We start from the raw sequence: 26,116 nt of genomic DNA on the forward strand, positions 1-26,116 counted from the left end.
GGCACCAAATGTTGCAGCACAATCAAACTAGTAGGCTGTAAGAAGGCTTTACCATTGGTCAGATTCTACTGTCCCTGCTGTATCTCCTTCAGAGGTCAGACCACACTGCTTCTCCCCTCCCCTCAGTGCTATTTAACCACTTAGCAGAACAAGCTACAGGTGCACATCATCCATGTCAATCAACCCACTGCCTCTGCTGCAAGGCCACAGCTGCGTATTATCAATGCTAATCAACCCACTGCCTTCAGTCCTCTACAATGCCTGACAAATCTGGTGGCTTTTTAAGACAGATGTACAGCATTGGTGGGTAAGGGAAGAGCAAGTGACATCATCTACTCAGACTTGTGCAAAGCATCTGACAGTGTCTTGCCTGACATCCTTCTCTCTAAATTGAAGAGATGTGGATTTTATGGATGGACCACCCCATGGATAAGGAATTGGCTGGATGGTTGTGCTCAAAGAGTTGCAGCTGACAGCTCGATGTCCGAGTGGAGACCATTGATGATGAGTGGCGCTCCTCAGGGGTCGGCATTGGGACCCGCGCTGTTTAACATCTTTGCTGGCAACACGGACAGTGCGACTGAGCACACCCTCAGCAACTTTGCCGGCGACACCGAGCTGTGTGGTGCAGCCAACACGCTGGAAGGAAGGGATGCCATCCAGAGCGACCTTGACAGGCCTGAGGGGTGGGCCAGTGTGAACCTCATGAAGTTCAACAAGGCCAGGTGTGAGGTCCTGCACATGGGTCAGGGCGATCCCAATCACCAGTACAGGCTGAGTGGGGAATGGACTGACGGCAGCCCTGAGGAGAAAGGCTTGGGAGTGTTGGTGGACAAGAAGGTCAACATGAGCCATCAATGTGCACTCACAGCCCAGAAAGCCAACCTCACCCTGGGCTGCATCAAAAGCAGCATGGCCAGCAGGTCGAGCGAGGGGATTCTCCCCCACTGCTCCGCTCTCATGAGACCCAGCTGGAGCGCTGTGTTCAGCTCTGGGGCCCCCAACAGAAGACAGACATGGACCTGTTGGAGTGGCTCCAGAGCAGGACCATGAAGATGCTCAGAGGGCTGGAGCACCTCTCCTGTGAAGACAGGCTGAGAGAGTTGGGGTGGTTCAGCCTGGAGAAGAGAAGGCTCCAGGGACACCTTAGAGCAGCCTTCCAGCACCTAAAGGAGCCTACAGGAAAGCTGGAGAGGGACTTTTTGCAAGGGCATGTAGTGACAGGACAAGGGGGACTGGCTTTAAACTGAAAGAGGGCAGATTTAGGTTAGACATTAGGAAGAAATTCTTCCCTGTGAGGGCGGTGAGGCCCTGGCACAGGTTGCCCAGAGCAGCTGTGGCTGCCCCATCCCTGGCAGTGCTCAAGGCCAGGCTGGATGGGGCTGTGAGCAGCCTGGTCTGGTGGGAGGTGTCCCTGCCCATGACAGGGGGGTGGGACTAGGTGATCTTTAAGGCCCCTTTGTCTTTCAAGAGCTGAAATATTGTTTCTGGAGATTGGTATATGTGGCACCTTTACAACTGGTGGACTTGTTGGCTAGACAGTAATGGATTCACTATCCTTTCTGCTTCATGTTCTCAGTTTGTCAACATTTCTAAGCATGATAATTTTAGGATTAATTCAGTGGAAGGGGAGTAAGTTTCACTGGCACATACTTGCATTGTATAGCAATGATACAAATTAAATCACGAAGTTGAACTCTTTCTTACAAGTTACTCTTTTTTATGTTTTTTTATGTTTATATGACCAGGAATTGTTACAAGGATATTTACCCGCCAATTTCCAAACCATCCTGTATCACTGGCTAACATTATACAAGTCTTCTAGTGTGCAATTACTTCAATTGATTATAACCTGCAATTTGCTTGCAGTTCAAGAATATACTACAAGACTGGCCTTCAGTGGAGGGATAGCTCCCAGGACTGAAAAGATGAATGAAAAAGATACTGAGTGAAGTTTAAGTTTTGAAGTGCATACAGAGACTAAATGGAAGCTTTACTATTATTCACTTGATGGCATCCAAGACTAAACTTCAAATAGAAAAAAAAAATCCATTCCTGAGTTAAGAGCAAAGTAGAGAAAAATTTATGCTCATTTAGATCACTGGGAGAGGTTAAGTAGTTCAATAGGTCAGCCAAGGGTATGAACCAAATATCATGAACTACACGCTAGTTTTGAGAAGAGTAAGTTCAGCTCTGAACCTAGCCAACTGTAATGTCTTTATTTAATCAGGTAAATCAAGGCAGAACAAGGGCTACAAGTCTCATGAGATAAAACACTTCAGAGGTTCTTCACAGCACTGCATCACAGCCCTCCCAGGGCTATGTGCCCAGTCAGTAAATTAGCGTTAAGTACAACAGAATGAAAGCTACACATTGTTCATTTTATGATTACGATTTAAGCAAACATAATGGTATCCCTTCGGCTGATTTCAAGCCAGCAGCTGCTTCCCAGCCATCTATGCTTTAAGTTCATTAATACATATATGTTATATTAAGACACTGAAAATAAAGATGGAATAGCAGCACTGCAGCCTGGAATACATTAAGATTATGTTCTCAGTCATCACCGTGATATAGCTGGATAGTGACTGGAACAGAATCTAGATCAGTGTTGCATACCTACCTGATTCTTTAACTAACTCTTTGTTAAAGTTCAAAATTATACACCTTTACAGTAAGCGCTTAATAGCATATATTATGTCCATGTAATCACTGCCTGACAATTTGGCCATTTATTTGCAGAAAAGGTATGTATCACCATTAAGAGAGACCCAAAGGGCCAAGAAGAGCTGAACTTTCACACCTGATTTCTCTAATGAAGATTTTTCAATTGCCTTCTCCCACTTAGAATGTTAGAGTCATGACATATTTAAAGATTAAAAAGAACACTTTCTAGAAAGAACTTTATGGCGCCTGTGGTTTACTTTCTGCTTTCCATTTAAGCCATTCTCCACATTTTTCATAGCTAGTCAACATTCTTGGCATAATGAACTATTTCTGTAAATGCATCAAACATACAAGCATACTTACTCAAGTATACGTAAAGAATTGAATGACAGCCTTCTATTCTGCATAGGTAAGAGACTGTACATTACCTGAAAGCTTTTTTTAACAACAATATTACAACTCACGGTGTGCATTTGCTGGAGGGGTCACTTCAAATTAGGAATGTCATTATGAAATCTTATTTCTTGTTTTTACTACAGAGATGGTCATCACAACATTTAAGCACTTTTTTTTAGTCTGCATATATAGTCTTGGAGAGATTACAACAGTATGAACATGTCTTGCAGCACTGTTAAAAATGCTATCTCATACTGTTTGTTTAAATCTAGTGGTTATTTTTAGAAAAAATGTATTTTTTTTTTAATAATAGTGTATCCAAATTGAGTAGAAGACTGCAAGTTTTCATTTATATTTTAACATTGAATTATTTTCTAAAATAGTTTGACCAACTAGCCCTGCAGGTAAGAAACACAAAACGTTAAAAATGTCTGGAAAGCTTCTGATATTTAGGATATCAATTACACTAAAGAAACAAACAAAAAACCAGCCAAAACACTACTTACTGTTTTAAAATTCATCATTAATCCTTTAAAAAGTAAGTCAAGCTAAGTATTGCATAAATTCTAGATTAATTTAAAAATTTGTGAGGTTTTAAGCTAGATTCTTGCAGGGAAGTCTTAACATCCTTTCCACATACTCAGTTTGGGAGACTGATTCTGCATTCGAAAAGTAATGCTTTTTTAAACACAGAACGAAAGTCTTACAGTGACTTTTGATTATAAAAATACAATTCATAGAGAGGCAATATGAGCCAGCAATTTTATAAGCAGCCACTGACAATACTCTCGAGTTCTACAGGAAGAGAGAGACAAAGATTCTCTCTCAAAACGGATCCAGGGTTACCCTTATTCTAGGGTCACCTCTTCTTTATACTGCAGCACCAAGGACACTTTCCCATGCGTAACAAATATGTAGGTATTCCATTATGTCAACTTCAAAAATAAATCATAATTGCTATCATTATTACATAACAAAAGAAAAAAAATTACCGTTTTCTTTTCGTAATCTTGTTATAAATTTCTTGGGAGGTATTACTCCAACTTTTTTCTTCTGGGTGGCTATACTGTGGAAGAGATCAGCTAAGCATGTAAGGAGATTCTCTTTTTTTCTTGGTTGACTCTTGTATGCTAAGACTTTGTCTCGAAACGGTCGACAAAAATAAAGTGCCTGAAGAACTGAATTGCAGTAGCATGTATTCCCAAACTATAAAATAAGAGAGAGGTCTATTAGATTGCATTTTATTACTTTAGAGGGGTAAAATTAAATCCAAAGTATAAGAGAATGCATAAGCAGGGGCACATTTTCTGCAAGTCATTTTTTCTTGACTTTAAGGTGATAGTAAAGCATATTTCTGTTTCACAAAGGATTAACAAGTACACTCTACATAAATGCAAGAAAAACCCAGGTAAATTTGAACAACACTATATAATCGTCTCACTTGTAAATTTCATTTATTAGCCATATTTTGCATTTACTTACCTCAAAATGTTCAACAAATACTACCAATTTCACAGCTCCCAAAATATGCCCAGGTTAAAATACCCATCTACCACAAGTGAGCCACAGCAGTGAAGAACAGGCACAGCATGACCTTGTACTGTAAAGAAATTCAGCTGTAAATTCAGAGCTTCTCAGACACTTCAGAAATTGGATTCTGCAAATCTTACTAGTTGTGTGATCAAAGTCAGAAATAGCTGCTTTAACCTGTTACTACGTTCTCAGTTCTCATTTTAGGGTGACAGGATTGGCATGCAAGAGTTTTCTTAGAACACCGCAACATGGCTTGTTTAGAATTCAAACCTACAGCAACAGTTGGTAGTTTCAAATCAAGGCTGAAAGGAAAAGAATGCCCAGTTTGGACATGGGGATTCTGAAGGAGGATTGGCATGCCGGATTTTTCTTAAAACAATGCAACATGGCTTGTCTAGGATGCAAAGCTACAGCACAGTTGGTAGCTTCAAATCAAGACTGAAAGGAAAAGAACGCACAATTTGGACATGGGCGTTTTGAAGGAGGCAAGCCACTCAATGGAAAGGGGGCAAGCAGAGTCAGCAAGAAAAGCATCCACAACTCCCCTCATACCAGGATACTCCAGGTGTCCCTCTTCCCCAGACTCGTTTCCAGTTCTTAGGCACTTGAGTCCTGTGATCACTGACACTGTCTCCAGCTCACCCCAACACCTCAAACCTCCCTATCACCAGTGTGAAGGTACCATGAGCTGTTGGTGGATAGAGCCACTCTCACTTTATGCTGCCCTCCTCCAGTGAAATCTATTATCTAACATTGAAAGGGTGAGAAAAATCTTTACAAGGCACTCGGCAAGCAATCCACCCTTTCAGCTGCAGTCACTCAGCCTGTGGATTCAAGCAAATACCTACCACACGCGTTGTGTAAAATGTGAAAATAATGTTCATATTTACATTATATTTAAAGATGATAGTACATATGGGTAGCAAATCCTAAGCATATTGTGATGGGGAGACTGTTACATAGCAATATTTGGAGATATTTTAAGAGCAGGTTCTTTCAACAGAAAAAAAGAACTAAAAGCTTTTACTTCTTGGGAATAAAAGGGAAGTAACTGTTCTTTGCTCTCTCCCAATTGAGACAATGACAAACAAGAGCACCATGCAATTAAATCACTAAACTGAAAAATAAGTTGTTTTCCTTTGTTTTAAATTAATGAAATATGAAGAACTACTTTCTAAATACCTGCCACTCAAAAAATGAGTAAGAAGTCTATTTAAAAAAAAAGATATTAAGAAGTCTTAAGATCTCCATAATAAAAAGTGAGGAAATTAACACCCATTACTTTTATTTATTTAAGCTAGGGAAAATGCTTATATTAGCTTCTTTGTGGTCCAAATCTGCACTCAAGTAGGTCAATGAACTTAAGAGGAAAACCAGGGCTTTTTTCCTTAAAGGAAGAAGATGAAATCACACAGAAGTTTATGTCAAAACATTTAATACTGTAAGCTAACTATTTATGAGTTGATAATTAGAACTAGCCATGAAAAGAGAAGTACATTAAAATGTTAAGAAAGTTCTTAAAATTAAATCAAGTGGGAAAAGTGCTAAAATTTCTACAGCAAATGTCAGAAGATGAAAAGGCAGCAAGTTAGAAGTTTTGCAACATTCCAGTTTTAAAAAGGAACAGTCTGATGATAAATTAATTAGAATGGTAAACATCAGTGAGAGATGACCAAAATATGAAGCAATAGGGAATTCAGAAAGCTGCATAAAATTCAGATTAATTTAATATGCATGTTTGTTAACCTATACGCCAGTGGGCAAGAAATAAAAGCAAGCAGACTTAAGTTCATAAAAGGTCTTCTTCACCCAAATTCAGAAAGACAGTAGGCAACAGAAGACTGAATACAAACTCCTGAAGAAAATTCAGTTCACATTTGTTTTATGTCTAAAACATCAGTCTTCATCCCTTCAAAATTTTAAATAGTTTTAAAATAAAAGCTTCTAATCTTTAAAAAATTATAATCCTACCTGTACTGAACAAGGGGAGAAGGGAGGGAGGTTTCTAGACTGAGAAATAGGGAATTTGTTACAGAAATAAATGCTGGCCTTACCACCACCACTACTGTACTTCCCATCTTTGACTCCAATGCAAAAGCACACCCTTCATTTAGAAAACACCAAAGACCTTGCTCCAGTCCCCCCACCCTCCCACCAGGTACTGAACACCTATACTTCTTTCTACTCCCGCTCCTTGGATGCTCAGCCCTAGGCGCCTGCCTCCTCCCGCGCGGGTGGCACTGCCTCAGCACAGCACCCGTACGGTGCGCCAGCTCTGCACAGCGTAACGCAGCGCTTGGGAAGTCCGCCTCAGGACAATGGTAGAGAACTGTTAAGAAAGACCATCACGGTAAATTTGTATCTTAAACTGCCAGCCTGTATGGGTTACCGAAACTCCTCTGTCTCATTCAGGGGAAGGTAATAGAGGTTATATACAGCAGAGCTATTTTAACCCACGTTCTCAACTGGTTTCTTGCTTGCCTCCTTATTTCTGTGAGGACCATCTTAAGATGCATGTATCTAAGAAAAGTAAAAGACCGCATTTTCTCTTTTTTTTCAGTACATACTGTTCTTTTCTAAATTCTGAGAAATCAGATTATTTCCTTTCACAAAAATACTGCACACTTTGTTTCCCACACACACCCCTTTCTATTTTTTAATTCCTAAGTCAAAGTTACAACACCCAAACCAGTGTGAAAATTACAAAAAAAAAAAGAGACACAATCAGGAAAGTTGCAACAAAACCACCACATACTCACTAAGGCTTAGAGCCTTATAGTTTACTCTTCTGATGCAACATACAACTGGAAAGAAACTTGGCTGTTGAACCCCACAGATCTACAAACACAAACAAGAGATCTACAAGAACTTGGATCTACTTGGAACACTGTCTTTGTGCAGCTCTAGGGTTCCTCCCAACTCTGACGCACTGGCAGCACTGACAACTTTTTATTTGTTGCAGTGGGCCATACCAGTAAACAGGATTTCTCCAAACACGCATATCCATTGCAAGAGACTGAATAACCAGAATTTCTTCTCTAGAAGTCTAGGAAACTGCTGAAGAGCTACCAGAGTAGCTCTTACGAGACGACAAACATTCACTACTTCATACTCACTGGATAAAATCATTGATTTAACTTGCAAAGCACATGCATTTGAATAGTTCACATTACTGCACTGTAGAGGGAAAGAATGAATAATGACAGACAGACTTGATGTTCCCGACTGTCCATGAGCATGAGACAACATACTATTAACATTTCCACCCTATCATGTGTCCCAAGCATTTCCTGATTCTGTGATTTAGTGAATGGCATTGTCCTTTCAATGCCTAAGCTGAATTCTGCATTTAAAGCTTTCACTGACAGATTCAAACATCCCATCAAACATCTGGTCTCCCACGTGTGTCCCATAATTGCCCTTTCTTACTTCTCCTTTTACCTCTCAAATTGTTCTTTCAGCACATCCTCTGAATAAAACCTAGATCTTTCCACAAAGCTGGAACGGAGGTAAGACTGTGCTTCTACCTTCTCTTCTTTTACACTACATTTACCACAAACATCTCTGTATCAGAACTGTCATCTTTAAAATCCTGTCCTGCATTCCAGACATCTCAAATGGCTAGCTATCACACAGTTAGAAGAGAGCTATTGATTTCCACATTATCTCCATTTTTTCCATTTACTCTTGACAAAGTTAGGACAAACAAAATCTATAAACAAATTAGAAAAGTTTAGCAGTAAATGTGAATGAACCTCTAAGAAATTCATTTCTTGTGATTGCTATAAAACAATCTGAGAAATCAATGAAGGCAAAAATTGTGAATTCTATCACTTCTCAATCTAATAGTACTCAATTTATTATCTAATTATCTAACGTTTCTTTTAATTATCAGTAGCTGCCATTCTTTCTGAATGACCACTGGCCATAATTTGTTAATGAAGCAACCTTTCCTCTTCCTGATAATTTAAATTCTGTAATAATACACATTCATGGCATATATACTGTGTTAGTAAACACCATCTGTAGAACAGGTGTGAAAGCAGTCCAAGCAACAATGTGGCTGAATTTCCTTAACCAACCACTGTACCTGAAAAACGCAGCACCAGCGTGCCATAGATGTAATGGAAACCCATTACTATTTGTTACACATAAAACTTTCATTGTTTAAAGCTAAAATATGCAACATTCCTATATTGCACAGAAAGTTAAGAGCACTCTGAGGTATCTTAGCTGCCCGCCTCTTATGTGTATGGTTGAGGGCAATGACTTAAAGAAAGATCTCCCCTGAAATTTCCTACTCCCTCTGGACTACAGAAACAGAATTTCTTGATAATTCATTACATATTAGGAAGATTGCCCTTTACTGAACCTTTCCTCAAGTGTACAAAATATGTAAAATTTCAAGATGAGGCATATAATACAACTTTACTGTTAAGTCTTAAATCCTATCTGGACTTGGACAAGACATTAGGAAGCCAGATTATCTATCAATAGAATAACAGATTTTAGAAAAGACAAGACTAGCATTGATGGAAAGCTTAAGCTCTGCTACCAAACTAACAAGGATTAACAGTTAAACTAGTGTATTTCCTCTTTTCAGAGAAACAACACCTCATTTTGAAGGTATTTCAATTTTCATGAGAAAGGAAAAAAATCACCAATTTAAGTCATGGCATTTGAGATGCAAGTAAATCAGCTTATCAGTAAGAGTGTTCACTGACTGCAGTGTGTACTTGGATTGCAGACTCTCACACCATGTCCCAGTGCTAAGACCCTAGAGGTAGAGACCTATGTTATCATAGCAGGACAGCATTAGAACTCATTTTCATTAAGAAAAGCGAGATGATAGCCCTTGTTAAATCAATTTAGTTTAAACACATACATTCTGAAGCCCCAGTTTAGTATTTCATTTCAGATTAATTCAATTTCTAACAAGACATACTTTTCACTGGTAATGCCAGAAATATAAATTTAAATTATTCCTTAAAACTAATGATTGAATCAAACAATTCAGTATGTTTTTTCCACCACTGCTTTCCCCTTTGGGTTCAGTATTTTTTTTAAATCTTAATACAAACAGCAGATGTGAACACTTCATGTCATCAACAGCCTCTCTCAGATTTTTTCCTTTTACTGTATTTACTCACTTAGATTGGCATATTATGAACTACAAGCTGTATATTTTAAACAGGTTTTTTTAAGACATACATTTTAATAGCAAGAGTGTAATTTTAAAAATACCCTACAATTAGAAAATGAAATAAAGTAGTAAGTACAGAGTCCAATTTAACAGTTATTTCAGTAGTATATTTCAACAAATACACTGAATATTGAAACACATTTCAATAACTGTGTATATTTGATGACTATATCTTTCCGTGTTCTAATTATTCACTCAGTCATTGTTCTGTAATTTAACAAATCCACTTGTGGCATTTCAAAGTAATGAAGTTAGGGACTGAAACTTACATTAACCAAACCAAAATAGTGCTCATTGACTGGAAATTGTTCCGGACCAATCTCTTTCTCCAAAGCTGAGGCATTGGCGCCCTAGAAAAATCAAAAGCAGTAAAAAAAATATTAGCATTGCAACTATGTACAGAGTGAATTTAACTAGTTGAGGGAAAAAAAAAAAAAAGGTGAAGTATTTTGCCAAAGATAAACGACCAAAAACCAACCAACCTACCAAAAAAAAAAAACCAACCCAGAAAAACTGGTCACAACTATATACCTTGCTAACACCAAACCAGCATCATCAGATCTCAAACCACAAAACTTCTGGTTTCCTAAACTTACTTACACTGAAGCTCTCTCAGTCACAAGAGATGAAAACAAAAATAACTAAACAGTTATTGACTAAATACTGAAAACAGATAAAACACCTTCCTGTGTGTACCCTGGGGTGGTGGTATAGAAAGTGGAGTTTGTGACGCAGCTCAACAATCATACATAGCAAATTAACCAAACTTGTTTAGTCAGTCTGTTGCTTAAAGCAAAGAGAAGCTTGTTGGCAGGATATTAGGTGTGAGTGTAGAAAAAAAAAAAATCAGTCCTTTGACCTCTCTGTCGATTTGTACTCTCAGGATGTTTAGGCTGTTCACAAAACCATTTCACACAGGTCTTAAAGGAGACAACAAGTCTTCTGTGCTATAACTTAATGCTTACATACCTATAATAAAGAATCTAACACTCTTCCACCACAAGAAAATGATTTCAGTATAATCCAAGATCCCTTAGAGATATGTTTCCAAATATGTTCTGTTCAAAAAACATCTTCAAGTTAGGTAATTTTAATGTATTTTCATGCAATTGTGCTGTTTTGCTGTTCTGTATTTCTTATTTTCAGAGTGGGCCTTCTTTAATAACAATTGTATTATTAATAAATGCATTAAATTGCCCATGGCAGGGGGGTTGGAACTAGATGATCTTTAAGAGCCCTGCCAACCCAAACCATTCTATGATTCTATGACAATATAGTATTGCAAAGCAAGTGATACAAGGCCAAATGGAGAGCTCCTCTTAAGAAGTGTAATTTTCATACTGTAGAGTACATTCCAGAAAAAGTTAAGAAATGCAGATTGCTCACAGGAAGCAAAAAGACTGGTCTGTTCTGCATACAATGAAAATGTAAAATGTTCAGAGTACTTTGCTAAATACCTTGAACTTTGTAAAATTTAAAGACAACATAGAACAGTCAGTTTTGTTGTGCATTACAAATGCTGCAGCCTTTGCCCAGCAGTATCTGTTGAGTCTGATCCTCAAAAAGCAAGTCAGAGAAGGAAACTTTGTTTACTGTGGTTCCAACCAGTGGCTGTTGACTGAACTGGTGCAATAAGCACTGGCTTTCAAATGAAACATGGATTTTTTTATTTAGAGACAGAAAAAACTCTACTTTGGAAAACTGAGAGAACAAATAAAACCCACTTTCTAATGAGTTCTTACACTGCTTTTAGAGAAAAGCAAATGTATCCAACTCTAAATTCCTTTTGTTGCATACAACATCACTGATATTTATATATCCTCTATCAAACTAATACATGAGCATGAATATTCCAGTCTAAAGTCAGGTCAAAGTGAAGCTAAAATTGTATATAGTATACAGCAAAGAATCTTAAAAACAGATGCAACTCCTTCCCAACAAGTTAGTTCTTTACACTAAAGATGTAGCAAATAGCCCTGGATATTATAACAATAAAATTAATTCAAAATCACTACCTGCATTAAAAACAGCATGCAGGATTTCACAGATTAATTACAGATGGGGGAGGGGGTACCAATTTAAAATTAGGACTGTATCAAAATGTATAAAATTAAAATGGAACTCTATTATGTGGTATCTGACATGACGTGATTGTGGTACTGCAAAACTTGAGTTAGTGAGAACTTGAGTGGTTACACAATCTAGCTTAGTAGTTCTGAAACTGGAAACACACGGTCAAAGGCCCATGAGGAGGTGACAACTTTAACTCGAATAGAGCAAAAGATACCGTAACTACACTTGAGACAGTACAGCTCTGTTCCACTCACAACACAGCCCAGCTGCTTTTTCATCAGTCATATCCCCTGCAACTATCCAGTATAAGGCCTCTCCTTTACTGGGGACTTGGCTGCAGGGCTTACTACTTTAGAAGCTGTTCTCAAATAGTGATGTTGGTGGTAAGGAAAAAAGGTATAAAACCTCGTTTAAGATTCAAGCACTCCACAACTTCTGAATATTTAGTTTAGCAGCCTTACTGAAATATGTCCACCAGCTCTGGAAAGGTGGATACTTACAAAAAAAAAACCCTAGGAAAAAAAAACCCAACAGAACTGTGGAGGCATTTTTATCCTGTTATTAAAATCTCTACTTCTTTAAAAATAAATTCAAGAGCAGGCTTCTAGGAAATTCTTTTCTCTTTTTAACGCTAGGGTTGAGTAGCTGCTCAGTGTCCTGTCTTTGGAAGGAAGAGTATTACGGTATGAACTTTGATGTTTCTGTTTTGTATGGATGTGAACACTGTATTTTGTTTTCTAGCACAACAAAGATCCTGACTTGGCAATAAGACAGACATGCTACGGATATTCCAGTATTGTTATTGTTTTCTGATTATTCAAGGCTGTTTCATTCAAGGTTTAGACTTCCACATGGTTTCAGAGCACAGCATTACCTATGTTTGAATGCAATTGTTTATGGATGTTTTAAAACAGCAAGGATGTTTTACACCAATATAAAAACCTTCAAGCTACTTAGACTTCCCTCTGCAGCAATCTTTTTTGTCTCTCATACAGGATGTTATTCCTCCCCACAAAGTAAACATTTATATTGTGCACAGCGAGTTGGTTGCAGAGGGAAAACACAGTACGCAGCAGGGGCACGAAAGAGTACCCTAAAATGCAAGTTCACATCTGACTCATAAAAGCTATTTCAAAACCTAACTAACCCTCACTGCAAAACATTTCCATTTGTTATGACAGTACACATTATCAGTCCCAGCTGACTCCTTCATTATACAAATACAGATGCAGATGGGAACACTGTGGCACCACCAACTAGTACGGTATCATATCAGCTTTTGGACAGGAGGACAGCAGAGGTTCAAGGCAGAAGTGGAGTCCACCTCTTTTCCATCAGCCAAGATGGACTTGGGAGATTTCAGCCTGTGATGCACACTGCAGATATAGAATTACTTCCTCTGCCACTTAACTGGGATGCGGGAAGACCCCCAGATGAACCCCTCTTTGGGGGGGCTCACTGCACAACCCATACAATAGGTGCTCAGCCCCCACGCAGCAACTCGGTTTTGACATTGTGCAGGGGAAAGGAACACTGTCAGCTTCAGTTAGTACACCCACTACCCTTCTGACTGGAAGCACGCAAGGTCATTACCCAGAAGTGGGAAGGAACAGAGACACAACAGAAGTCCAAAAAAGCCAATATTGCAACAGTACCAGCATTTACCAGTTGTTGCATCATATTAGTATAAAACCTCTACATCCCCAAACACTGCCTTACATTATCCTCCTTCCAGCACAGAGTACTTACACAGGTATACAGAACACGTATTTGTCATAGTTATACAAAGTGGGAAAGTCTGCAACTAAGGTGTATATACAGGAACACAACGTGAAAACAAGATTTGCCTAGCTTTTATTTGTTATAGAAATTGATCCTGGAAACAATGTTAAAGTATCAACTTACAAAGAGTGTTCTCACACACAGTGGAAGTTTGGTGTAAAGCTGAACTACTGTACACTTCACCCTGTGTTTAACTTCAAACTGATAGGAGAGAAATCATGAGTAAACTTAGTTTAACCATGTTCAAATCAGTGCAACATTTACTGCTTATCTCTCCCACCAAGTTAAAGGCTATACTATGGATTTATAAAAATCCCCTTAGATGCTAATTTCTTAATGAAGGGATAAGGATCTGTGTTTACCATGGAAGGCCCTTAATTAAATTTCTCAATTTTAATTTTCAAAAGAGCTTGAGGTTTCTATAAATTAACACATTTAACCTTAACAAAATGAGTGTTATTTCAGTTTATGGAATCAAAGCCCAGAAAACACAGCAGGGAAGTGTAGTATCTTTTAATTAAGTGCAGTTGAATTTTCTTGATTTAAGTTTTACAAATATACTCTCCCAAAGTTCTAAAATAAACTAAAAAAACCCTGATACTGTACATTTCAATAGAAAAGGTAAAAAACCCCACCAACATAAAGTGCAGACATTTGTTTGTTTAGTTTTTCACTTGCTAAAGCAATAATATTGTTAAATGTCATTTCCACTTCTATTATTGCCTTTTCTCACTGCCTTAGAGGTCACACTATCGTGGTGCTACACGTTGAACTAGTACTCCTGAGACACACCAACAGCTAACATATGGATAAGCTAACTAAAGCCAATCTGTAAAGCATACTTGGTGCTTATGTTCTGGCACACACACGTTGGGTTTCAGACGGTTTTTGCCAGATTAGCTCTAGGCTGTCTCTGCGACTGAACACCCAGCTGCAGCTGGACCACGTTGTTTGATTTAGTTTCCTCCAAAAGGAATCTAATTTGTGCACTCTAAGACCATCCCAAGATGCAAACCAAAGGATGGTAAACTGGAATTCCTGGCAGAACTTCAGAATTCCACACACCTTACGTTGCCTAAAACACTAAAGAAAATGCACCCAGCACTTGTCTAAAGGGCAAAAAAAAGCCCCCCCCTGTATTAAAAATACTGTCTAAAAACAAGGCAGCAAGCAGGCAAACAATTGCAGTTTAAGTGTCCTACCTGGCTATTATTCAGCCTAGGAGGCAGCATTTCTTTTGCAAAGACTTGATTCATAACCAGCCTAACGTGCTCTGAAGATTACACTGGTGCTTTACTGGGGTGGGACAGCGGGGTTGATCTACCCCTTTCTAGAATAAATAGCAGTTCATAACTTGGCAGGTCATCTTTTAAGTAGTTTATCAGCTTTATTGAATTGTAAATTTCCTGAGTAAATCCAAAAATTTCACCTTTAAAAGAAATTTCTTATCTCAAAACTTACATTTGTTGTCAAAATTCTGAAGATCCATTTCTCACAGACATTATACTAGATCCTCTCCTACAATGCCCTCCACCTCCCTCAAGAAGCAAGGAATAATAAAGCTAAAAGGTGACTCACATAACTAAACCCTGTTGCATAGGTATATGTAAGACCAATTTCTTCAAAATGACCTTAGCTATAGGTAAGTGAACAACAACAAAAAAAAAACCAACCCAAAACCCAGAACTTTTACTCTTCCTAAGTGACAGAAAAGCATTACAAGTAAAAGGGAAACTCAGTAACCAGGAATAGCAATGTTTTCCTAAACAAGAATAAAATATTAGAAATGTAAAATTGTAATTAAAAAAAATAAATCTCAGTATAGAGGCATTCATTTACTAGTGCTTTTTTTTTTGCACCATATATTAAAAGACTCTTTCTTGTTTGTGTCACTAGTGAAAGTATACAGATTTTCACAGCATACGCTAATTAATGCACCGTATTAACTAAAAAGACTGATGGAATCTTCTGTTAAAGAAGAATTACATAAAGTTACTCTTTCAGTTATGTTTTATCAGAATATGTGAATTCATACTTTCCTGTGTATTTATCTGAATCTGTATTAAGAACAAACAGAATAGCTACATTAAATCAGTTTATATCTGTTGTTTCAACTGCAATCAAAATGGAAATGCAATTATTTTGATACTGTTTCTAGCCCAGGAAGCAGAAATGAAATATGCTGAGTGGGATTCAGTAATCCTCACTGTTCATTTATTTGCAAAAGAACACACGTTAGTAATACACTAACTATGAAATATTTGGGTAGTTTCAGTTCACGTTTTTAAAATATTTACAAATAAGTGTTATTTTCTTAATTAATTCATTTCAGACATAGTCCAGTATATTCTAATCATGTGGAGCTAAGACAAAAGAATTTTTATCAAGTACAAAAAAAACCATCTCTGCCTGGGCAAGGAAAATGATAGCATAGCACAAAATTATCTTCTCTTCACATTTGGTATGTCTACCAAACCCATCCTGCTGAGCCCCATGAAGCATACACAACGTATTTTCCTTCACAGCAATTAAATATAGTCTTACTTCCTTCTGTTTTGAATACTGGATTAAAAGATAAATTACTTTCACACATGAAGATGAGACTTGGAGAATTAGATCTCTGGGCTTGGCTCTTTCATGGAATAGACCTTTAAAACATGACAAGATGTAATGATGCTTCTACAGTTCTACCCCAATTGCTGCCAGACTTGAAATGGACTTTGTTTACTACCCCTAATACAGAATGAAATCATATTGTTTAAAACTATAATACCGCCAATAAGATCAGTTGTATTTATACTGTATAATTCCAGAAAACTCCTGGGGTAATACTGTTTATGATATCAGGTGCCTTTGTTTTAGTTTTCTCTGATCCGATGGATTTTCAATAGCGTTGGTGCAACACGTCTCATAATGATATTTATTAAGTGGGGTCCTAAAAGATAAAAACTATTACCTTCAAAGACTTTCAGTTAAAGGTCGAATTACACTAGCAGACAAGATAGGAAGTCTGTGACGTATTTAAAAGAGAATCTGATGGTGACCTTAGAAATCTTTCACTGCCTAACAAGTGCAGATAGATATAAGCATTATATATTATATGTATGACATTAATCACCCAAAATGTGGCGGGGGGGAAGAACACATTTGCTCAACTGCTTTGTTGATAAACTGTACACTGTGGTATGTTTCATATGCTTTTTTAACCCACATCATTCCCGTCCCATAAAAACAAGTATGCTGCTTTTACAATTTCCCATTTTAATGGAATTATAAAAAGAGTTTGTGTTTATGAAAAATGGTTAAAATGTTTTCCAGTTCTGGTCTACTTATGTTAATACACCACTCTGGTTCTACACTACCAAAAGATCTAGAGGGGGTTTTTTTTCCCTCAGTTGCCAGATCAGCTAGACTTTATTGAAATAGACCATTTGCTAAAAGCATTTCACTTTAGCAAACTTCCTAAGCTATCAAAACAAATGTTACCTCCTATACAGGGCTTTTACACACCTCTTTCCTTCAATAAATTTGAAAAAGAAAGAAGTAGACTATACCAATTAATGGACAGACATACTTTCACCACATTTTTAAAGAATCATTCGTAGATGTTTTAATACAAATTAGTTGCTTCAGGAGATTAAAAAGTAAATACAAAGACTATAAAAATGACTAACCTAAATATTCAAGCTTTGTCTAGTAAAAGCTATTCTCACTGACACAGCTAAAAATTTCATCAGCCAGACTAGAGCCCAAGTTTGGATTTCATGGTGTCTTTGTGCTTACAACTTGCAAGGTGAATATATCTATACATACACGTAAAAGGAAAAAGGAACATTTATATAATTTAATTTATCCAACTAAGCAGTATTCCAACTAAATAATTCTCTGTGCTGGTATAAATATTGCTTTAAAGCTACACAACTTCAGAATTTTTTTCTTTGCGTCTCATATTTGAGATTTGTTTTAGATTAAGTCATGTTAATATTTTGATTTAAAACAAATTTGTCTAAATTCATTAGTATACTAAGTAGTGTCACAAACCCAGTATTTTAAAGAGCTAATGTACATACTCCTCTTTTTATTACCCTACTGCAGCATGTTACATCTATAAAAATGATGACGACAAATGCCATGATCATGCTTGAATCTTAGTGTCACGTTTATAATGAAATATTCTCCCGATAAGAGCTCCAACATTCTCCTGATAAGAGCTCCAACAGATGAGTGAACCTCCGTATTGTGGTTCAAGTTCTTACCCCAGCTGTCTAACAGATACTCCAAAATGCAATGCGCTTGCAACAGAATCACCACAACAGAACATGTGCCTGAACACTCCCGTCCACTGATCAAGGTGGACTCAGGTCATGACGCCAGAGTGAAATGCCATGGCTGAGACACAGCACATGTTCCTTCTTGCCAACCCTGCTACCCAAGCACGTCAGACAGCTGGATACAGCAATACCCTAACACTGCTATTTTCTCTGCGTTACATTAGTGCTCTCCTCCTCTGCCTTCCTTTCTATCACCTCCTCATGTTAAAGTTATGTTTTTCCACAACTTTTCTTTCCTTGCTGTAATTCTCAATTCTCACCTCCTCCGGCATGAGTCTTCTGTACACTTTCCTGTGGAATCTGTTAACCTGATCATCAATTAGTGTTTAAGTATTATAATTGGTGCTTCAGAGGAGACAGTGCAATTAGAAGGAACAGGCATGAGTACATCACAGCCATTTCTGGCTGTCGGCTGACTCTGGCAAACATCAATTTACATAAAGGGCAGATTTCACAATCAGGTTTGAAAACCCTGTTGTAAACAAATAATTCCTTAAGCAGTAATGAAGACCATATATCTACACCTAGCTCACAGTTTTACAAAATCTTCCTTTTGCAATTAAGTGTTTTTATAAAGCCTCTCTGCTACGACATCTGAGCGAGGTGCGCTGCAGCCTTCCCTCCGCTGGGCACTTCCAGGGTCTGTTTCCTCCAAGCTGCCTTTTTTCCCCACGTGCTTGTTTGAACTGAAGTACCCCTGAGACTTCTTCATCCTTGTCAAATGTGACTGAAATGAGCAAAAGGGTACTGGTGACGGTACCCTTAGACAGGAGACAGGCAGGAAAAGGACAACAGCCAGCCCTTCAGCGTAACTCCACAAGTCTTTCAAAAACAAAACAAAAATGTGGATTGTATGATATGAAGACTGCTCATGCAGAACACACTGTTAAATCATACAATCAACATCTAGCCTCAAAATACCATTTTTTGTGCCAGTCTGGGGGGTCTGAATCGATGACTGAAGACATTCAGTGACACTGACCCTGTATATAAAATTCTAAACTGGCAGATAAAGAACAGAACACGTAGACAAAACACCTGAAATGTGAAGGAAAGTTTTTCACATCTAATGCTACAACTTCTAGATTAGCATAATTTTTAAATTCCATTAAACTTTTTCAGGTTGTGCTAACATAATCAACCAGTTTCTAGAAGAAACACTGAAAAACAAGTACTACTACCATTACGACTTCCTTCTGTATGTCTGAGATCGACATCTTTGTAGTTTTTAAGCTTCAAAGGTAATGTCTATCTTTCTTGCTTCAGCTGCTCTAAGACTTGACACCTTTCAACTGCTGGCAAGTGTCTGCTGAATTCTAGACAAGAGAAGCAAAAGTCAGAAGTACCAGATTCAATCTCTTGTACGGTGAGTAGGCTGGGGCACATCTTCACTGCAGTTAGCATGGGTTACTTCACCACTGCTTAGCCACGCGTAAAACCCCCATATAATTCAGTCAGGTAAGACTCTGACTGCAGTTTAACACATGGATGAGGGTAAAAGGCCAAGTTCTACTTTTACTGCAAAGACATTAAAAAAAAAAAATCAATCACACTTTTAATCTCATCCACTTTGCAACAGGAACAGTGGCTAAACCACTCAAAGGCAAAGATGTTTGCCACTGCTTTTCCACAGTCTCCAGCCTTATAATTAAGAGTTACTACAGGCCAAGGAACCATGGGAGTGGTGATGTAGAGCAAAATAGTCCAAGGAAGCTCAAAGTGCGTACAATACTAGGAGACAATGCTACACGAAGAGCTCTGCCATCACTGGTATGAACACTGAAGTACAGATCAATGAACTAATGAAGCACACAAAAGAACCAACCCTTTGTAAAAAAAAAAAAAAAAAAAAAGTGCTCTTTCAAGATCATCTCAAAAGGCATGATGGCTAACAAACTAAAAATACTGGCTATCACTCGTCAATGTACCCACACAACCTGCAAGTACTGTAAAACATAATGTATTTCTGTCTAACATTCAGAGCTTGAACAACAAGGATAAAATACATAAAATGCAAGTCAGTAGAAGCGAAACTTTAATTTGGATACAAAAAAGTAAATCATGAAACACACAACTGCTATGGACGAGCGTCTTCAACACAGTTCCAGACCGCTCTGTTACAGACTGTAAGTGTATGTGCATGTTAGGTTTGTGTAGGCACAAGCTGTCTCTTGACAAAAACTGCCCGTAACTGGTTTTGTACTAACCACACACAAAAAGAGGTATTGTAAGAGGCACTGGGAAAGGCAAGAAAAACTTTTTAAGAATTTTTAGGAAGTTGTCTGGCAGTTTATCAAGCAATGGTTTGACACAAAGAAGAATTGCTAGGAAAAAAAAAAAACCAAAACAGTATTACTCAGCAATTATATTCCTTTTTGGTTTTGCAAATATATGCTTAAACGTTGAGTATATGACTCTTGTCAAAATTAAAAAGATCTGCCTGACCATAACTGCATTGTCCGAAACAACTCCACAGTAAATACCAAGTGCTTCTTTCACAGTATCTTTACTGAAATATTTTTAAGCACAATCTTATATATTAAGTGTGGAAAAAACTTCTACAGCAGGTATCCTACGCTAGCTGTCCCATTATTAAAGCTCATGTACCAGAAAGGCACAGGAAAAACCTTATCCCTGGAGTTTATCCACCTCAGTGCACATGATTATGATTGGACAGATAATACCTAATTGCCATTAGAATTTCAGCCTCATGGATATAGACACTTCAGTTAATCATAAGAAGATTTTTAGTTGAAAAAAATGTTTCAGGATTGACCTAAATATCAATGACATAAAGTAATTTCTAATAAACATACATACAGCATAATCTTAAACGAGCTGCTTGGACAGTCCAGACCTGCAACTTCTATGCTGTCCAGAAACAGAAAAGTGAGGTCCCATACTGGACCTCAATCAAGAGGCCAGCACTGAATTTATGTTGACACAAAGACTAGTGGTCAAGATGTTTGCTAGAATTGCAATAGAACAACATTGTCCTAGCTCAAGGATCAATCACACCGACTCCTCACCAGTATCACCTAAAATCTAACTACTCACAGAATGCAGGCTCCTGAAGTACATATGTCCTGCAACGCTTGGCCATATGAGGATGTCGGTACACAGCTCATGAATTCAAGAAGCCAGCCTCTCCAAGTCCAAAGGAAAAGATGTGATCTCCTGTATGGCAAAAACCAGTCCCTCCGCTGATGAACCACCACCCAAGCAATCTCACCCCATGGGCTGACAGACATGCACTCAAAATTCTCATGGGCCACCTCCGAAATGTCTGTTTGAGATGTTAAAGCATCTTTGCAGCAAGGTTTATGAAAATGATAAATCAGTTTCCAATAATATAAAATGTAAGCATTTGCCAGTGTTTGGTGTTATGAGCCAGTATCATCCCAATTCAGCACAACAACAAACTAACGGACAGGGTGCATTTTCCCCCTTAAGCATCTCTTCTCTTTCCCTGTGGAAATACATTTGGGAACCAGAGTATTCATTTGGCCATGGAATACGTAGAAAAGAGCACTGATGTGAGATCTTCAGCTATGAACCACCGACGCATCTCTTCCCCGACAAGTAGTAACTTCTACTGACCCAGGGTGATCTTCCTGAAATTCCGCGCCGCCCCCCACCACCAGTGACCCCACCGAGCTCCCCACCCCGCTTTAAAAAAAAAACGGGAGAGCTTTATCACATCGGTGCATCTACTTATAGCTGTCACGTATCGGGACAGAGTAATGGAACAGCAATCGCTGGCGGAATCTCCCGTCGGGACCTGGATCGATGCGAACAAGTCGGACGCGCACGCCCGCGCGTGGCGCGCCCGGCGGAGCGGATCCCGCGGGATGCAAACACCTCCCCGGGTCACCGGGAGAGCACCCGGCCGCCGGCGAGCGACACAGCCACGGCCCCGCCGTCGGTGCACTCCTCGGAGAGCCGGGGGCACTCACAAACCGCACCGGGAGGAGGAGGGCGCTCCCCGAGACGCGACCCCGGGCACAGGGTGCCCGCTGTGAGCGGCCCCGACGGGCGGCAGCGCGCTCCAGCCGCCGGCCCGCAGCGACCCCGCGGCTCCCCCCCCGCTCACCGGGACCCCCCGCCCCCGGCCCAACCAAACCCGCCCGCGCCCGCACCGCGGAAAGCCTCCCAAAGCCGATTAACCCCGCTCCGCTTCCGATCCCCACCCACGGCAGCGCCCCCGCCGCGAGCCAGGGGCGCCTCCCCGCCGCCCCCCGCCGCGGCGCCGCGCACACCCGGCCTCCCCCGCAGCCCGCCCCTCGCACGCCTCCCCAGGGCCCCGGCCCCGCCGCCCGGCAGCCGGCAGAGGGCCGCCCCGGCCCGGCCCCGGCCCCGGCCCCTCGCTCACCATGGTACAGATGGAGGCGATTTTGGAGACTGTCATTAGGATTTCCATCCGCCCAGCGCCATCTTCCGCCCAATCACAGCGCCGAGCCGAGCGGAGCCGGGCTGGGCCGGGCGGGAGCAGGAGGGGAGGGGAGGGGAAGGGAAGGGAAGGCAGGAGACGGGGGCAGCGCCCGCCGCCCCCGCCCGCCGCGGGGCGCCCGCGGCCCCGACGGCCCCGACGGCCCCGACGGCCGGGCGCGCGGCTCACAGCCGGCACCGCAGACGCTCGCTGCCCTCGACCCCGCGCGCGCGGCCAGCACCCCGCGCGCCCGCCCCGGCCGCGCCCGGCCCCGCCTCCCGCCGGGCCCTAGCGCCGCCGGGTCACCGGCCGGCCCCCCCTCCCCCCGCCCCTCAGCCTCGGGGCCGCCTCGCGCCCCGCCCCCCGCCCGGCTCCTCTCCGCGCCTGGCTCCGCCCCCCCGCCCTCTCGCGCGGCGCCGGCGGCCGCCAAACGGGCATGCGCGGCGCGCGGGGGCGGGCCGGGAGCGCGCGCAGGGCCGTTGGAGGGGGCGGGGCTTCTCCCCCTTCCGCCGGGCCGTCGCGCCCCGGGATGGCGGGGGCCGCGCCTGGCCGCTGGGGCAGCCTGGTTTTTTTTCTTCTCTGCGTGGTCCTAGAGCCGAAATCTGACGGGCGGGGCGCGGGGGGGTGGCGGCTGTTTCTTCAGTGCAAGTGCCGAGCCGCTCCCAGGGGAGGCGCGCCCTCGCGGCCTGGAGCCGGGCGGAGGGTGAGCAGGCCTGGCTCACAGCTAAACAGTAAAAGCAAGTTACAGAACGCAACCAAGAAAACTTTAACCTCCTATCAACTGAATCGCTGTAATGCCAGCCTAGCGTCAGTGTGACTGCTCACGGCGGAGCGGCCGTTGTGCCAAAGCTGTTCCTCGGGGTCCCTCCTGGGAAGTGGGGTGCGTGGAGAGGCGGCCGCCTGTGAATTCCTCTTTTTCTTGCTTTGTCACTGGGTGACCCAACTCCTCGGTTTCTGTGCGCCTGGGATTTGCATGCCCCAGCCTTAGGCATCTTGGAAAATAAAGCTGATCTGTACAGTAGCTGTTGGTATCAACTACTTGAGGTGTTTGCTTGGGAATTAGGTGAATCATCCAGATGTGCTTGTGCATCTGCATGTGTATCAGAAATCTGGAGGACTCACTCAGGGTCCTGGTACCTTTTTATTTTTTTAAACAAGCATAAAACCAAAGAGGTTGTCTTTAGAAATTGAAGAGTAGGCAGGGTACAGGTATGTTTGTGTCTGTATCACCTACCTCTGACTACAGATGGTTTTGCCGAGTCTGCGGCACTCAGGGTTTTATTGTTTTTATGCTTGTTTAAAAAAATAAAATTTTTTAAACAAGCAAAAAAAACCTTAACAAGCATAAAGCTAACTTATGTCCCACCTTGTCTTTTCTTCATATATGGGAAACGGCTAGCACATCAAGATGCATTAAGAATAATGTCAATGCACATAAAGCCTTGACCATAAATGCATCCTTTCACTGTAAAAAAGATACTTTAATATCTATAACACTAAATGATGATACTTTCTATGATCTTAAGAAGTAAACATTCTTTAGCAACTAAATTAATAAACATAGTAAATTTGCCTTCAGCTGAAACATAAAGAGCATGACTTTAGAAAGTCTTATAACTGATCCCTATTGCAACCTGAAAAATCCTCAAGCAATTTTTTAATGTAATCTCTGTGGTCTTAAAGTGTATATTTCAGAAGTATAGTATTGGAGAAAATGAATGCCTCTTGGATATCTACATTCAGAAAATGTTGCCACAGAAACCATGGGGGAGGACAGCATCGGGGGAATGAGAAAGAACAGAAACAAAAGAAGTGGATTGGCCATTTGTGCACAAAAAAGCAGGAATGGGTATTTGGCTGGCTAGAAGTGTCAAACCTTCAGATATCCAGCAGTTCATCTACTGAAATACAACCGCTGCAAGATACATCTGCAATGCAATTCCTTACAGGATTAATCAGACATGCCACAGAGATACTCCTGTGTAATCCAGAGTGGACAAAGTCTTCAAAAAACAATGTGAGGAAAATATGACAGCATCCTGTCTCCCCAAAGCAAAACCAAAAAGCATTTGCACTATTGCAGAAGCTTATAAGGTTATCTGGGAGACAATTCAGTTTGTAACCAATTAATGTGGCACCAAGTGGAACTGTACAGGCCATAGAAAACTGCAGGAATCTTGAAAAGCACTCAAATGGAAAGACAGAGATTGCCTTGGAACTTTCTTCCTGTCCATAAATTAGAGAAAGAAGGCAAAGGAAACTTGGTGTGAAGCGCTCTTTCAGTCTGTAGTTCCAAAGGAAAAATAGATACTGCGGAGTATTGGACCACATTTCAAAAGGTGTGGGGGGTGTATGGCTATGCTGGCCTGTATCTGACAGATGTGAGCTAATCATGGTGGAGACTAAGCAGAGCAGCTGGGAAGATGCTAAATTAGTAACATATAGAGGGACTGATCTGCCATGTAAACTGAGGTGCTGTGTCATGAGCAAACTGAGCTCATGCTGCATAGAATGAGGGGAAATACAGAAACACTTTCTATACTATTGACCATTAAAATGAGGTACATTATGAGGAAATGAGTAAGAGAATTGGAAATTAACACTTAATTGCCATCATGAAGCCCCTTGGGGTGATTGTAATTGGAATTATTTACAAATTAAGTATGCCAGGTATTTGACCAGCTAAGGAAAAACAGGGTGGGTAGAACAGGATTGTGTGTGTGTTTGTGTACATTTGAGGAGACAGAGCTCTGAAAACACTTAAAGCTTGACTGTAATGCATACTTATAGATCAGTATGGTAACTAGCCCTGTCTAAGAAAAGATACTAGTCATATCTTGTATCTCTCTGGGGAGAGACAAGATTCACCTGACAAGGTGCAACAAGAGTGTCTTTGCCAACTGGCCAGCCAACCTGCTGCTGAGAATTTTTACTAGGAACAAGGAAGTCTCTTGATCACAGACCCTGAGTTTTGGGGGAATTTCAGCCTGCCTGATGTCTGCTACAAGCACAGCACATCAGAATGCAAGCAGTCAAGGAGATTTCTGGAAGGTATCAAGGATAACTTCTTGATACTGGCTGGGCCAACTGGGGTGATTCGCAGCTGGATCTGTTTTTCACTAACAAGGAAGAACTGGGGGATATAGTAATCCATGGCTTGGTTACCAAAACCTGGCCTGTAGCGACTGAGGAGTGGAGTTTGTGATCCTGTGGGGGCTGAGGAAGGAGAGCAGCAGGCTACAGACCCGGGCTTTAGGGGAACAGACCAGTTTATTCAGGAAACCTGTAGGTGGGATCCACTGAATGGCAGCTCTGAAGGGTGAAGTTGCTCAGGAAAGCTGGCAGGAGAGGGTAAAGGATCCTAATATAGAGGAAAAAACAAACAGATGTATTAGTATTTTCAGCAATGAAAAAGCAAAACTTATGCGCTATAAAGAGAGAAAGAGTGGCTAAATGAGGAATTAGCTTCAGGCTGGGGTTGTCATAAGACTTATATTATTTGGTAAATTCATCCCATTCAGCTACAGTGTGTTTTAATACAGGCATTAGTAGAGTTACAAATACAGTGAGCAGGTCGCATCTGTAGAGATGGGGGGTTGTGTTGTAGAAAGCAGTGACTGAAAAGAAATTAAGAGTTAACAGTGGCCTGGACAGCAAAAATTAATTTCCAATCTAATTCTATTGTGTAAGCAAATAATGGAA

The 26,116-nt window shown here is 40.7% G+C and overlaps 1 protein-coding gene across 2 annotated transcripts in view; it reads right to left on the minus strand.

Moving 5' to 3' along the window:
* USP12 (ubiquitin specific peptidase 12) overlaps nt 1–22,668 on the minus strand; it is a 41,052-nt gene extending 18,384 nt beyond the window's left edge. For both annotated transcript variants that reach the window (XM_037376702.1, XM_037376701.1), the window contains exons 1-3: nt 22,358–22,668; nt 10,069–10,149; nt 4,056–4,269 (exon numbers count right to left, since the gene is read on the minus strand). In XM_037376702.1, the coding sequence (XP_037232599.1) occupies nt 4,056–4,269; nt 10,069–10,149; nt 22,358–22,405 (343 nt within the window). In that variant the 5' untranslated portion in view covers nt 22,406–22,668. The remainder of the gene's footprint in view (nt 1–4,055; nt 4,270–10,068; nt 10,150–22,357) is intronic.
* Nucleotides 22,669–26,116: the final 3,448 nt, after the last annotated feature.

Source organism: Falco rusticolus, chromosome 2 (genome assembly GCF_015220075.1).
Source record: "Falco rusticolus isolate bFalRus1 chromosome 2, bFalRus1.pri, whole genome shotgun sequence".
Lineage (NCBI taxonomy): Eukaryota > Metazoa > Chordata > Aves > Falconiformes > Falconidae > Falco > Falco rusticolus.